The sequence below is a fragment of the Hyla sarda genome, chromosome 7 (genome assembly GCF_029499605.1).
Source record: "Hyla sarda isolate aHylSar1 chromosome 7, aHylSar1.hap1, whole genome shotgun sequence".
Lineage (NCBI taxonomy): Eukaryota > Metazoa > Chordata > Amphibia > Anura > Hylidae > Hyla > Hyla sarda.
In genome coordinates, this window is record NC_079195.1 from 131,264,301 (window position 1) to 131,280,149 (window position 15,849).

General features: G+C 41.5%; 1 protein-coding gene across 2 annotated transcripts in view; it reads left to right on the forward strand.

Moving 5' to 3' along the window:
* The window catches only part of LOC130282483 (probetacellulin-like), a 50,492-nt gene extending 35,281 nt beyond the window's left edge, over nt 1-15,211 (forward strand). Inside the window, exons 6-7 of one of the 2 annotated variants that reach the window (XR_008846410.1) lie at nt 9,148-9,232; nt 14,839-15,211. Coding sequence is in view for 1 of the 2 variants with exons in the window: in XM_056530756.1 (XP_056386731.1) it covers nt 9,148-9,155 (8 nt within the window). In the remaining variant the exon portion in view is untranslated. Of the gene's footprint in view, nt 1-9,147; nt 9,351-14,838 lie in introns of those variants that run through there. The other variant, XM_056530756.1, reaches the window with a different exon arrangement.
* The last annotated feature ends 638 nt before the right edge of the window (nt 15,212-15,849 follow it).

Consider the following 15,849-nt stretch of genomic DNA (forward strand, 5'->3'; position numbering starts at 1 on the left):
GTGTTTCTGTTTAAATCTTCCGCAAATAGCGGAGTGGAGTGGGAAAACATGGAGTTGTTTCATCTTAATAAAGCAGTGTTCACATTTAGAATCAGTATATATGCGTTCTTATTTAAATATAGTGTCATATATATTGTAAACATTAGAATGATACATATAACATGCAGTAAAGTGTACAGATAAAGTGTATAGTACTGAGATAGAAGACAAAAAGATAATAAAATAAAAGTAAATAAAAACGAAAATAAAAATAAAAGTAGAACTAAAATAAAAATAAGAAGTAATTATTAAATAAATAAAGAAGGATAAAAAATAATGAAAGTAAACATAAGAAAAAATAGAAATAAAAAGAAATAAAATAAATATAAAATAGGTGTATAAATAAAATAAAATGCCATAGATTTACATGGAAATAATTAGTGTACAGGAAGGTTGAAGGATGGCCAGACACGCAGGTCAGATTGGTCATAGAAAGAAGAAAAGAACTTATAGTTACCCAAGATAATGAAATCAATCAAATTAAAATACTACTAGACCAATATGACCAATCCCCGGAATATCTTAAACAACAAGAACACTTATGTAAAAAATTGGATAGATTAGAAGAAGAAATTATCAGCAGAAAAACAAAAAAACTCCTATGGCAAACCACGATTAAACCTTCTAGATCAGCCACATCTGAGAAAGTAACCACTTATAATATCAATACTCAGAACAGATATGCCCCCTTGACAGATAAAAAACATTTTTTTGGGGAAGAACACCCTCAGACCAATCTCAATTACACACAAAACCCATCTTCATACACCAGGAAAAAATATCCTCCCTATACCAACCATCACCAATCTCACTACACATATCAAACACAACACTACTCCCCCAAGTGGAGAAAATATCCACAATCTCCATACAGACACAACCATTATCAAACACACCGATCACAATCAACAGGACCAACACTGAGAACACAGACTGTAACAGTGGAGATGCATCCCATACCTGGGAAAAACCACATAGAACCAATTGCAACACCGAACCCCCCCAAAAAAAGAGGACACGAAGAAAATTTAGAAATAGAAAATCTATCACAACCACCTCAGAAAATAGGAAAGACACATCCACACCAATAGATAATGTCATTATTAATTTAAGCAATTATACTTTAACTCCTGCCCAGACTAAATTGTTGAATAAGGGCTTAAAATTTGCTCCATCTTATCCTTTAAAAAAATTCGATACATATGTCGGTCTTGAAAAATTTATTAGAACTATTTGTTTAAAAAAATACTTTATCAAACACCCTTTTCAATACGAATCCAAACCTACGGAATTTGTACACACGAACCTTAAACCACAATCTTGGTTCTATCCAAAAAATATGATGGGTCCAGATATTGTGACTTTCAAAAATCTAGTAGAAAAAGATATTAGGCAACTAAAATATAGCCACAAACAAAAATCTAATATCAATTCTGCAGAAAAGAAAGCAATTCAAGAACTACAGACCAATAACGAAATCACAATACGTCCCGCCGACAAGGGGGGAGGTATTGTGATTTTAAATACAAAAGACTATATAAACGAATGTCAAAGACAGTTGAATGATGATATGACATATAAAAAATTAACAAAGGATCCCACTGCAGAATACAGTGCCCAATTATTAAATATCTGTAAAAAAGCTTTAGAGGAAGATATCCTCAATGACAACGAATATAAATTTATCTTGAGCACTCATGAGAGACTTCCTGTTTTCTACTGTCTACCCAAGACACATAAGAGCTTAATTAGCCCTCCGGGTAGACCTATCATATCTGGGATCGGGTCTATGACTTCAAACCTGTCCCAATATGTAGATAAATTTTTACAAAATATGGTACAAAGTACCAAATCTTATATTAAAGATACCACCCAAATTGTCAAAATTATTGAATCATTCAACTGGTCTGACAATCATATTTTAGCCACTCTGGATGTATCATCCCTCTACACAAATATACGTCACAACTTAGGTCTGGCAGCAACTCAGAAATTTTTACTTAAACACAATCACAAACCTTCACAGATTGAATTTATTCTCACAGCTATTAATTTTATTCTTACTCACAATTATTTTTATTTTAATGGTGATTATTTTTTACAGTTAATCGGTACCGCGATGGGCACCAGATTTGCGCCAAGTTATGCTAATTTGTTTATGGCATCTTGGGAAGAGGACACCATCACCCCCCACCTTGGCGCAAATCTGGTGCTCTGGAGACGTTACATTGACGATATTATCTTAATTTGGGATGGGTCCATCACAGATTTAGATTTATTTATTAACAATTTAAACACTAATAATCACTTTCTCAACTTTACTTCACACATTAGTACACAATCCATCACCTTCCTTGATTTAGAGATTAAAGTGAGCCCGGATAAAACCAGATTAAATTGCAATACTTATAAGAAACCTACTACGAAAAATAGCTACATCGACTATACAAGCTGCCATCTGTCTAGTTGGCTTACAAATATCCCTAAAGGACAGTTTCGCCGTTTAAAACGTAACTGTACATCGAATAATACTTTTTTGGAAGAAGCAGAAAATATGACGTCTCTTTTCAAGGATAAAAATTACCCGGACACACTTCTAACCCAGTCCCTTAATCATGTTAAACTTCTAGATAGAACCACATTTTTTGTACCAAAAGATAAGGACACTATATCCACTGAACATTCAATTAAATTAATTTTACCTTATAATTATGAATATAAAAAAATTGAACAAATTATCAATAAGCACTGGCATATGGTTAAACAAGATAAAGATATAGGAGGATTGCTGCCAGACCGAGCCCCCATTGTATATAAAAAGGCCCCCAATTTGGGGATAACGATTGCACCAAGTGTAAAACCACCCATAAAAATTCATAATATGTCTGAGACGTGGCTAAACACAAAAGGCTTTTTTAGATGTGGAATATGCCCCAACTGTATGAAAGTGAAGGGCCCTAAAAAAACTACAGAAATTTCATCATGTACTACTGACTTTAAATGGATCATTAAAGAACACATCTCGTGCCACACAAGTGGAGTATTATATTTGATACAGTGTGGATGTATGAAACAATACATTGGGAGAACTAAAAGACCATTAAAAACTAGAATTGCTGAACATCTAACAAATATAAAAAATGGAAACCTAAAACACCCTTTATCAGCCCATTTTGCAAAATTTCATAATAAAGAAACTACTACTTTTTTCTATACAGGCTTACAAACTATTAAGAAAGATTGGAGAGGAGGTAGCTTCATCGTTAAAATGTCTAAGGCTGAAAGTCAGAAGATTTATGAATTTATTTCTCTAGAGCCGAATGGCCTGAACTCGAATTTTGAACTTTTTGGATTTCTGTAGAGTGTGTCCTGCTCTCCCCATGGAGGCCCCCCCTTTTTTCAAACTAGGGGACCCCCATGGAGAGGTCGGACCCACTCTATTTTTGCTCTGCGTGTCTGGCCATCCTTCAACCTTCCTGTACACTAATTATTTCCATGTAAATCTATGGCATTTTATTTTATTTATACACCTATTTTATATTTATTTTATTTCTTTTTATTTCTATTTTTTCTTATGTTTACTTTCATTATTTTTTATCCTTCTTTATTTATTTAATAATTACTTCTTATTTTTATTTTAGTTCTACTTTTATTTTTATTTTCGTTTTTATTTACTTTTATTTTATTATCTTTTTGTCTTCTATCTCAGTACTATACACTTTATCTGTACACTTTACTGCATGTTATATGTATCATTCTAATGTTTACAATATATATGACACTATATTTAAATAAGAACGCATATATACTGATTCTAAATGTGAACACTGCTTTATTAAGATGAAACAACTCCATGTTTTCCCACTCCACTCCGCTATTTGCGGAAGATTTAAACAGAAACACACCTGTAACAATTAGACAGGTAATATGTATAAAAGGACTTTGAGCTTCACTGTTAAAGATATCTCTACTGAGGAAAGGGTCATATATAAAGTACCCTGAAACGCGTCTAGAGAAAGAAATATCTATTGCATGACTACCGCAATCTACAAACCGCCATCATCTACCTCCGATACAACTCCATCACCTGCTGATTGTACACCTGGCTGTAATTCATCCGCCATTCCACCAGACGCCGAGAGATCTTCCACGAGGCTTTCCTTTCCCTGTTTCCGGAGCAAGATCCATATATCTCCGAGTATATCTACATCTCCGGAGCTACTCCGCGATCGGTGACTTCTCCTTGGCCTGCGGCAACCGGGCCCGTCATCGCAAGCGCATGCCAGCGCTGGATAAAGCCTCCATTGCATCTGCCATCGAGCCTGCCATTATCCCGTGACCGGTGACCTTTTTTGGCCTGTGGCATCCGGGCCCGTCACCGTAAGCGCACGCAAGCGCTGAATACAGTCCTCATATATTTATCTCTCGGACGTCCAGCCAAAACCACCCTGAGGAGTTGGTAACTATATCACTTTGTGAACTGTTCTAAATCACATGGGAACGGAGTATACCGCACAAAAGTATACTATGTCGGTTTACAATATATTGAGATAGCGGTAGAACGTAATTCACATGCTATAATTTTTACAAAAATATTTTTAATATATGCTTTGTATTTAATTATCTTACCTCCCCACAAGGGCCCTGTGGTAGGAGGCATTTTTGTATTAGATTTGTATTATTTATTTTATGTCCTATTTGCAATTTTTTATATTAAATTTGTACATCATTTAAAGTGAAGCACAGTCCTATTTATTATTTTTTCTGTAATTTTATCATCATGTACCATTTTATGGTATTAGTCTAGAGGCATTTGGTACCCCCCCTTTTTTTTCCTTATATATTATTGTACTAGTATTTTTTGGTGTAAATACTTTCCATTTAGCCTCGATTAATTTATATTGTGAGCTGCACATACCCCATTTTTTTCGATATTTGTAAATTAGTTCTATTAAAAAAAATCTTAATCCTTCCAGTACTTATTAGCTGCTGAATGCTACAGAGGAAATTCCTTTCTTTTTGGAACACTGATGACATCACGAGCACAGTGCTCTCTGCTGACATATCTGTCCATTTTAGCAACGATGCATAGCAGATGTATGCTAAGGGCAGCATGGTGGCTCAGTGGTTAGCACTGCTGCCTTGCTGGGGACTTGGGTTCAAATCCCACTAAGGACAACAATAAATAAAGCGTTATTATTATTATAATAACGTCAGCAGAGAGAACTGTGCTCGTGATGTCATCAGAGAGCATTCCAAAAAGAAAAGAATTTCCTCTGTAGTATTCAGCAGCTAATAAGTACAGGAAGGATTAAGATTTTTTAATCGAAGTAATTTACAAATATGTATAACTTTCTTCCACCAGTTGATTTAAAAGAAAAAAGGTTTTCACCGGAGTACCCCTTTAATCCCTTTAGTACTTTTTAGCAGCTGTATGCTACAGAGGAAAATTGTTACTTTTTAATTTTTTTTTTGTGTTGTCCACAGTGCTCTCTGCTGACCCCTCTGTCCGTGTCAGGAACTGTACAAAGCAGCATAGGTTTGCTATGGGGATTTTCTCCTGCTCTGGACAGTTCCTGATATGGGCATCAGGTGTCAGCAGAGAGCACTGTGGACAACACAAAAAAGAAATTAAAAAAATTAAGATTTTCCTCTCTAGCAAACAGCTGCTAAAAAGTACTGAAAGGATTAAGATTTTTAATAGAAGTACCGTATTTATCGGGGTATACCACGCACCAGCCTATAACACGCACCCTCATTTTGCCAAGGATATTTGGGTAAAAAAAGTTTTTTACCCAAATATCCATGGTAAAATGAGGGTGCGTTTGTGCGCGTGTATACCCCGATACACCCCCAGGAAAGGCAGGGGGAGAGAGGCCGTCGCAGCCCGCTTCTCTCCCCCTGCCTTTCCTGGGGTCTAGAGCCCTGCTGCCGGCCCTTCTCTCACTCTGGCTATCGGCGCCGCTGCCCGTTCTGTCCTCCTAACTATCGGTGCCGGCACCCCATTGCCGGCGCCGATAGCCAGGGGGAGAGAAGCACCGCCGACAGCCAGGGGGAGAGAAGGGGCAGCGGCACCCATTGCCGGCGCCGCTGCCCCGTTGCCTCCCCCCATCCCCTGTGGCATAATTACCTGTTGCCGGGGTCGGGTCCACACTGCTTCAGGCCTCCGGCGTGCATCCCCTGCGTCGTTGCTATGCACGGCGCGGCGCACTGACGTCATGCGCCGCGCCGTGCAGCGCATAGCAACAACGCAGGGGACGCACGCCGGAGGCCTGAAGCAGCGCGGACCCGACCCCGGCAACAGGTAACTATGCCACCGGGGATGGTGGGAGGCAACGGGGCAGCGGCGCCGGCAATGGGTGCCGCTGCCCCTTCTCTCCCCCTGGCTGTCGGTGCCACTTCTCTCCCCCTGGCTATCGGCGCCGGCAATGGGGCGCCGGCACCGATAGTCAGGGGGAGAGAAGGGCCGGCAGCAGGGCTCTAGACCCCAGGAAAGGCAGGGGGAGAGAAGCGGGCAGCGACGGCCTCTCTCCCCCTGCCTTACCTGGGGGTGTATCGGCGTATAACACGCACATAGACTTTAGGCTAATAATTTTAGCCTAAAAAGTGCGTGTTATACTAATTTAGAAATCTGTCTAACTTTCTGGCACCAGTTCATAAAAAAAAAAAAAAAAGTTTTCTACTGGAGTACCCCTTTAATATATCGACAGATGTTGTCAAATATATTTTTGCTCCCTCCTCCTCCTACTCTGTATATAACATACTCTGTTCTGCCTGCTAGTGTTTTATCTTATGTTGGTAATGCAGGGTGTGAACAGAGTATTGTTGATTTATACGATGTGCGTTTTTAACATTTGTATCCATAACAGAACACTGTATATGTTTTATTCAGTAGTTTGTTTTCCTTTTTGTATTACATGATTAGGATACTGGGTGTTAGAAATTATCTTCACATTTATTTAATTTTCTTTTTTGACTAGGCAATGGATATAATGTGAATATATGCATTGTTATCCATTTTGTCATTGTTACTGTTATGTTTATCTTTTAAGCACATATGAGGTGAAAATCACATGTAAGTCCACGCCTGTGTAGGCAGAGCTCTCACCTAATCTGTCCAGGTGTTTCACCTGGTGGTGGGTGGAGTTCTTCACCTATATAGAGTGGATGGATTCTGGGTATGTGTAGTACGTCTAAGGCGGCTACGCCTGCCAAAACGCATCACTCCTTGGTTCATGCATGCTGAGTTCTGTGTTCCCATTGATGAATCAATAATGCAGCGTTTTATCCCGTAACTGCGGTGCTGGAATTTCCCTTTGTTCCTGTTTTCTCCACACGTGTAGTCCTCAAACCTCCGTGCACCCCTGACCTGGTGGTGAGCTGGACATCACAAAATCTTCAATTTAAATTTACAAAATATCTTTAATCTTTTCTTTAACCTCGAGGCTCTGTCATTGTGCCACCATGTGACTTGTTATATTGGGTTTTGTAGTCATACAGTATTAGTTCAAAGTAAACGCTTCAGGCACCTGGGACATTAAACTTGTGAATCTAATCAAAATCTTCAATTTCTTCAAAATCTCTTCAAACTTTTCAATTGTGAGGCCCTATGGTCGTAATCATATATTACCTGTGGAATTACCATAAGAATCCAATGAAACAGTTTGGAGCGATAACAATAAACCATAACTGATTAAATTAAACATTCAAACTTTCAGGGGCTGGAGAGGCAGGGGCTGGAACAGGTGGTAGCTTGCCTCGCGGAGGACCGCCAGCTCGATTTTAAGATACGAGTACGAGCTTTTTCACTACACCCACTTTTAGCTTTATGCACCCACATATTCGACGGCACAGAAGCTGAATGTGCTCCTGTTCAAGTTGCTGGTACTGCAGTCCCTCCCTTTTCAAGTGGACACTCAGAGCAAGATTTTAATAAGAATATGAAGATTTTAATAACAATATTCCCAATGCCAGGAAAAAGTCCTTCTCTGGTGACAACCTCTCCCACAGAAGAGATAAGCGCTGAGAAGTCTTCAATCCAACTCAGATATTGTGCTACGACCGGCTGACAAAGGCAGTGGACTTGTAATCATGGATTATGATCAAATTCATACCGAGTCATTAAAGTCGCTATATAGTTGATGTATTCTTTAATTGGAGTGGACCCCCTGACACCATCTCAGATCTGCTTACACAGTTGAACCGGAACCTCTGGGGCCTCTCATTTACCATTGATCACAGCAAAGAAAGTGTGAACTTTTTGGACATCTGCATATCTCATGTTCAACATTCCTTTATTACCTCCACTTTCTTTAAGAAAGTGGATGCCAATAGTTATTTAGACTTCCATAGTGCTTATTTCAAAAAATGGCTGGTGAACATCCCTTACAGCCAATAGCAGCGCATGTGAAAAAATTGCACTGATCATCACACTTTCCAACAACAATCCAAACATGTTTGTACAATAATGTACTGTTCCTATGTCCCCATTGGTCCGGTCCTCCTTGATTCCTGCGCCTGAATTAGATGTTCCCACTTTTCTCGGCACAAGTACCCTGTGATGTTCATTTTAATACCGGTGATCTGACTGTGGACCTGGAGGGAACCTGGAGCTGCGGAATTCATACTTTTCTCCTACATATGCATACAGGTGTTGTGCCCTCAGCATAACACCCCTTTGGTAAGGTGCCAACCTTATCTTGCTTGCCTTTTCACCTTATCATCTGATGAGCTGTACTATGTGTGCACTTCTTTTTCTTTGTTTTGTATTTTCTAAGCTCTATTTATGATGTTCTTTTCCTTAAAAAAGCTATTTGTGAAACCAACCGTAGCCTAGGTTTCCATGTGGCAGTTTTTCTTAATACTGATGCTGCAGTTTTTGAGGCAGTGTCAGAAGTGGATCCATGAAGAAGGAGATGTTAAAGTCCTTCCTTTATACTGTATTTCACATTCCCTTTAAATACACTTCTGGCTTTGGCTTGAAAAATGCAGAGGCAGATTTTCAAAAACTGCTAAGTGTAAATCCAGCCTTATGGGGTTTCTAGATGCATTTACGGATCTACATTTACTGCATTGCAAGTTTATTAAAATTTTCTTTTTTTTCTGTAGATGTTTAAATCTGATGAAGAGGATTTCCTATAAAATGTCAATCTAGAAATGGAAGACGAAAGATTGCAACTTTGTTATATTTGATGTAAACAACATTTTATATTTGTATTTATAAAGTGGCACTGATAAAGTATAGTGTTGTACATTGTTACTGTACATGGATAAGGGTGCGTTCGCATGGCCATCTGTCCCCGTTTTTTTTTATCCCTGTTTCGGTTCTGTCCTTGCAGGCTGTAAATGGATTAAAAACGGTTTAAAAAAAAAAAAATCCCATTCATGTCAATAGGATTTTTTTTTTACAATCTGTTTACATCCGTTTGTACCCATCTGCACTCATTTCCGTTTTTTTGATGGGAGAAAAAAACGGCACATGCAGTAATTTTTCTTCCGTCAAATAAATGGAAGAAAAAATGGATACAGTAAATTTAACATTGAAGTCTATGGAAAATGGATGAGCCTTTAATGTCCCCCCATTTGCATCCATTTTTTCAATCCATTTTTTGATCCGTTTTCACTTCTGAGCATGCTCAGAGCAAATAAATTTATATATTTTTTGGTTTATTAATTGAACAATAATGGATTCAAACGGATACAAATGAATAACATCCATTTGCATCCGTTATTGCCCATTTTTTTTAAAGTCCGTTTTTATTTTTGACGGAAGAGGAACGGGACAGGTCTAGATGGCCGTGTGAACGCAGCCTAAGATATATTATAAAATTCAGAATGCTGACCTATTGCTGGAAGTAAGTGCAGATACATTTAGACTAAACAGCTTTAGGTCTTACGTACACATACATTATGCAGTGTCACCATACAGCACAATATTGTGAAGACATTCTATAATAAAAGCAATACTTCTAAGAAGAATACCTTTAAAATATAGGATCCAATGGAACATGGCACAGTTTCTATGCCTAAGTATGACCCTATAGACTTCTGTGGGTGTTGTATTAGGGCGTTGTACAATAATAAGGTTGTATGGAGCTATCATGCAGTCCTGTACCTGAAGCCATAAAAGGGCAATGTCAGATAAAAAAAACTTTTTATAAGTTGTACATGTTGGCAAAACTTTCTAATATACTTCATAGGAAAATTCTCTTTCCTTTTTATAGAAAACGTGGCTTATAAAATGATAGCTTTGTCCAAGCCAAAGCGCAGGCATGGACGAGGTTCAGTAAGTGAGGGTGGGCTAGCACTCCTCTGTGCTCTCTCCTGTCTGATAGGACTCCTCTGTGTTCTCTCCTGTCTGATAGCACTCCTCTATGCTCTCTCCTGTCTGATAGCACTCCTCTGTGCTCTCTCCTGTCTAATAGTACTCCTCTGTGCTCTCTCCTGTCTGATAGGACTCCTCTGTGTTCTCTCCTGTCTGATAGCACTCCTCTATGCTCTCTCCTGTCTGATAGCACTCCTGTGTGCTCTCTCCTGTCTGATAGCACTCTTCTGTGCTCCCTCCTGTCTGATAGGACTCCTCTATGCTCTCTCCTGTCTGATAATACTCCTCTGTGCTCTCTCCTGTCTGATAGCACTGCGCTGTGCTCTCTCCTGTCTGATAGTACTCCTCTATGCTCTCTCCTGTCTGATAGGACTCATCTGTGCTCTCTCCTGTCTGATAGGACTCCTCTGTGCTCTCTCCTGTCTGATAGCACTCCTCTGTGCTCTCTCCTGTCTGATAGCACTCCTCTGTGCTCTCTCTTGTCTGATAGGACTCCTCTGTACTCTCTCCTGTCTTATAGGACTCCTCTGTGCTCTCTCCTGTATGATAGCACTGCTCTGTGCTCTCTCTTGTCTGATAGGACTCCTATGTACTCTCTCCTGTCTGATAGTACTTCTCTATGCTCTCTCCTGTCTGATAATACTCCTCTGTGCTCTCTCCTGTCTGATAGCACTGCGCTGTGCTCTCTCCTGTCTGATAGTACTCCTCTGTGCTCTCTCCGGTCTGATAGCACTCCTCTATGCTCTCTCCTGTCTGATAGTACGCCTCTGTGCTCTCTTTTGTCTGATAGGACTCCTATGTACTCTCTCCTGTCTGATAGTACGTCTTTGTGCTCTCTCCTGTCTGATAATACTCCTTTGTGCTCTCTCCTGTCTAATAGGACTTCTCTGTGCTCTCTCCTGTCTGATAGCACTCCTCTGTGCTCTCTCCTGTCTGATAGCACTCTTCTGTGCTCCCTCCTATCTGATAGGACTCCTCTGTACTCTCTCCTGTCTGATAGTACTTCTCTATGCTCTCTCCTGTCTGATAATACTTCTCTGTGCTCTCTCCTGTCTGATAGCACTGCGCTGTGCTCTCTCCTGTCTGATAGTACTCCTCTGTGCTCTCTCCGGTCTGATAGCACTCCTCTATGCTCTCTCCTGTCTGATAGACAAAAGAGAGCACAGAGGCGTACTATCAGACAGGAGAGTGCATAGAGGAGTGCTATCAGACCGGAGAGAGCACAGAGGCGTACTATCAGACAAGAGAGAGCACAGAGGCGTACTATCAGACAGGAGAGAGCATAGAGGAATGCTATCAGACCGGAGAGAGCACAGAGGAGTGCTATCATACAGGAGAGAGCACAGAGGAGTCCTATCAGACAGGAGAGAGTACAGAGGAGTCCTATCAGACAAGAGAGAGCACAGAGGCGTACTATCAGACAGGAGAGAGCACAGAGGAGTGCTATCAGACAGGAGAGAGCACAGAGGAGTCCTATCAGACAAAAGAGAGCACAGAGGCGTACTGATAGGACTCCTCTGTGCTCCCTCCTGTCTGATAGCACTCCTCTGTGCTCTCTCCTGTCTGATAGTACGCCTCTGTGCTCTCTCTTGTCTGATAGGACTCCTCTGTACTCTCTCCTGTCTGATAGGACTCCTATGTGCTCTCTCCTGTATGATAGCACTGCTCTGTGCTCTCTCTTGTCTGATAGGACTCCTATGTACTCTCTCATGTCTGATAGTACGTCTTTGTGCTCTCTCCTGTCTGATAATACTCCTTTGTGCTCTCTCCTGTCTAATAGGACTCCTCTGTGCTTTCTCATGTCTGACAGTACTCCTCTGTGCTCTCTCCTGTCTGATAGCTCTCCTCTGTGCTCTTTCCTGTCTGATAGCACTGTGCTGTGCTCTCTCCTGTCTGATAGTAATCCTCTGTGCTCTCTCCTGTCTGATAGTACTTCTCTGTGCTCTCTCCTGTCTGATAGCACTCCTCTATGCTCTCTCCTGTCTGATAGTACACCTCTGTGCTCTCTTTTGTCTGATAGGACTCCTCTGTGCTCTCTCCTGTCTGATAGCACTCCTCTGTGCTCTCTCCTGTCTGATAGCACGCCTCTGTGCTCTCTCTTGTCTGATAGGACTCCTCTGTACTCTCTCCTGTCTGATAGGACTCCTCTGTACTCTCTCCTGTATGATAGCACTCCTCTGTGCTCTCTCCTGTCTGATAGCACTCATCTGTGCTCTCTCCTGTCTGATAGTTCGTCTTTGTGCTCTCTCCTGTCTGATAATACTCCTTTGTGCTCTCTCCTGTCTAATAGGACTCCTCTGTGCTCTCTCCTGTCTGATAGGACTCCTCTTTGCTCTCTCCTGTCTGATAGCACTCCTCTGTGCTCTCTCCTGCCTGATAGTACTCCTCTGTGCTCTCTCTTGCCTGATAGTACTCGTCTGTGCTCTCTCCTGGCAGACAGTACTCCTCTGTGCTCTCTCCTGTCTGATAGCACTCCTCTGTGCTCTCTCCTATTTGATAGCACTCCTCTGTGCTCTTTTCTGTCTGATAGTGCTTCTCTGTGCTCTCTCATGTCTGACAGTACTCCTCTGTGCTTTCTCCTGTCTGATAGCTCTCCTCTGTGCTCTTTCCTGTCTGATAGCACTGTGCTGTGCTCTCTCCTGTCTGATAGTAAATCCTCTGTGCTCTTTCCTGTCTGATAGGACTCCTCTGTGCTCTCTCCTGTCTGATAGTAATCCTCTGTGCTCTCTCCCGTCTGATAGCACTCCTCTATGCTCTCTCCTGTCTGATAGTACGCCTCTGTGCTCTCTTTTGTCTGATAGGACTCCTCTGTGCTCTCTCCTGTCTGATAGCACTCCTCTGTGCTCCCTCCTGTCTGATAGTACGCCTCTGTGCTCTCTCTTGTCTGATAGGACTCCTCTGTACTCTCTCCTGTCTGATAGGACTCCTCTGTGCTCTCTCCTGTATGATAGCACTCCTCTGTGCTCTCTCCGGTCTGATAGCACTCCTCTATGCTCTCTCCTGTCTGATAGTACGCCTCTGTGCTCTCTCTTGTCTGATAGTACACCTCTGTGCTCTCTCCTGTCTGATAGCACTCCTCTGTACTCTCTCCTGTATGATAGCACTCCTCTGTGCTCTCTCCGGTCTGATAGCACTCCTCTATGCTCTCTCCTGTCTGATAGTACGCCTCTGTGCTCTCTCTTGTCTGATAGGACTCCTCTGTACTCTCTCCTGTCTGATAGGACTCCTCTGTGCTCTCTCCTGTATGATAGCACTCCTCTGTGCTCTCTCTTGTCTGATAGGACTCCTATGTACTCTCTCCTGTCTGATAGTACGTCTTTGTGCTCTCTCCTGTCTAATAGGACTCCTCTGTGCTCTCTCCTGTCTGATAGGACTCCTCTTTGCTCTATCCTGTCTGATAGCACTCCTCTGTGCTCTCTCCTGCCTAATAGTACTCCTCTGTGCTCTCTCTTTCCTGATAGTACTCCTCTGTGCTCTCTCCTGGCAGACAGTACTCCTCTGTGCTATCTCCTGTCTGATAGCACTCCTCTGTGCTTTCTCCTATTTGATAGTACTCCTCTGTGCTCTTTCCTGTCTGATAGTGCTTCTCTGTGCTCTCTCATGTCTGACAGTACTCCTCTGTGCTCTCTCCTGTCTGATAGCTCTCCTCTGTGCTCTTTCCTGTCTGATAGCACTGTGCTGTGCTCTCTCCTGTCTGATAGTAAATCCTCTGTGCTCTCTCCTGTCTGATAGTACTCCTCTGTGCTCTCTCCTGTCTGATAGGACTCCTCTGTGCTCTTTCCTGTCTGATAGGACTCCTCTGGGCTCTTTCCTGTCTTATAGGACTCCTATGTGCTCTCTCCTGTCCTATCAGACACACAGAGGAGTCCTATCAGACAAGAGAGAACACAGAGGAGTACTATCAGACAGGAGAGCGCACAGAGGAGTACTACCAGACATGAGAGAGCGCAGAGGAGTACTATCAGACAGGAGAGAGCACAGAGGAGTCCTATCAGACAGGAGAGAGCACAGAGGAGTCCTATCAGACAGGAGAGAGCACAGATGAGTACTAATAGAGAGGATAGAGCACAGAGGAGTACTATCAGACAGGAGTCAGCACAGATGTGTACTATTAGACAGGAGAGAGCACAGAGGAGTACTATTATACAGGAGAGAGCACAGAGGCATATTATCAGACAGGAGAGAGCACAGAGGAGTGCTAGCCCACCCTCATGTACTCGACTTTGTCAATGCCTGTGCTTCAGCTTGGACAAATCCATGATTTTATAAGCCATGATTTCTATAAAAAGGAAATAAAATTTCGAATGAAGTATATTAAAAATGTTAATGTTTTGCCAATATATAAAACATATAAAAAGTTCTTGAATCTGAAAGTGCTCATTTAATCTTAAAACAGTAAAGATTATTAAATAAATAAATTGGATTTTATACAGTTTGCCTTAACAAAAAAATTCAGACCCTTTCACTTTTTTCAGATTATGTTAAAGGGGTACCTATCCAAAAGGATAGGGATAAGATGTCGATGGGGACCCCCACGGTTGCGGCACCCCAGACTTCCGATGCACGGAGTGAACTTCTCCGTTCCAGAAAACTGGCGATGTGGCTCGTGATTGGCTGAGGCTCACACATTTCCCGTATCTATATACACTATTTTCCAACATTTTAGCAAGATTTTAATATTTTACCACAATTGTGCAAGTCACAGTAAAAACTTAATTTTTCCCAAGTTTTTGCGGAAAAAAATAGCCAAAATATAATAAAAATGTGTGCAAATGCTATAAGAATTCAACCTGTAAAAAACATCCTTAAGACTTTAAATCTTCATAAAACACCTTGAGGGATATGTATGTTTGTTGTCTTTGGTAATTTAGTTTTGTCATTTTTTTTGACACATTTGGCATACATAAGCAAAAAAAAAACAAAAACATTTTGTATGATTCATCCTCTTTGCAGTTTGACCTTGACTTGCAACATTTTGGAGGGGTTTTTGACATTTGCACTTCATAAATTTGCAACCACTGCAAAGTGAAAACTGAAAGTTGCTTCAGTAATGTTGTTTGCTACTTTATGTATACCCACAAGTCACATAAAAAAGCACACGTGCATAAAAAAAGCTCTAAATTCAGTGATAAATCTCACCCTTAATCTGATGAGGACAGAGGGTGTACAGGTCTAGGAGAGAATCATGTTTTTTTGGGGATGATCTGGTCTCTGGTGACCCGATCGCCTGGAAAATAAGGGTGATCGGCAATGTCTGAGACCACGCCGATCATCCTGAAGGATAGGAGTGAGGTGGTAATGGTGCCACCTCCTCCTGTCCCCTGTGATTGGCCGGTCAGTACTGACCTGCCAATGGCAGATTAGGGGCGGGTGAGGGTTAAGGTGGAAGGATCCTCCACTCTGTTTGCGTAAGTCTGGGAAGGGCGGGGGGCATCAGTGGACAGTGGGGAGCAGCTTACCCGGCGGCGGAGTCGGGCTGTGGAGTC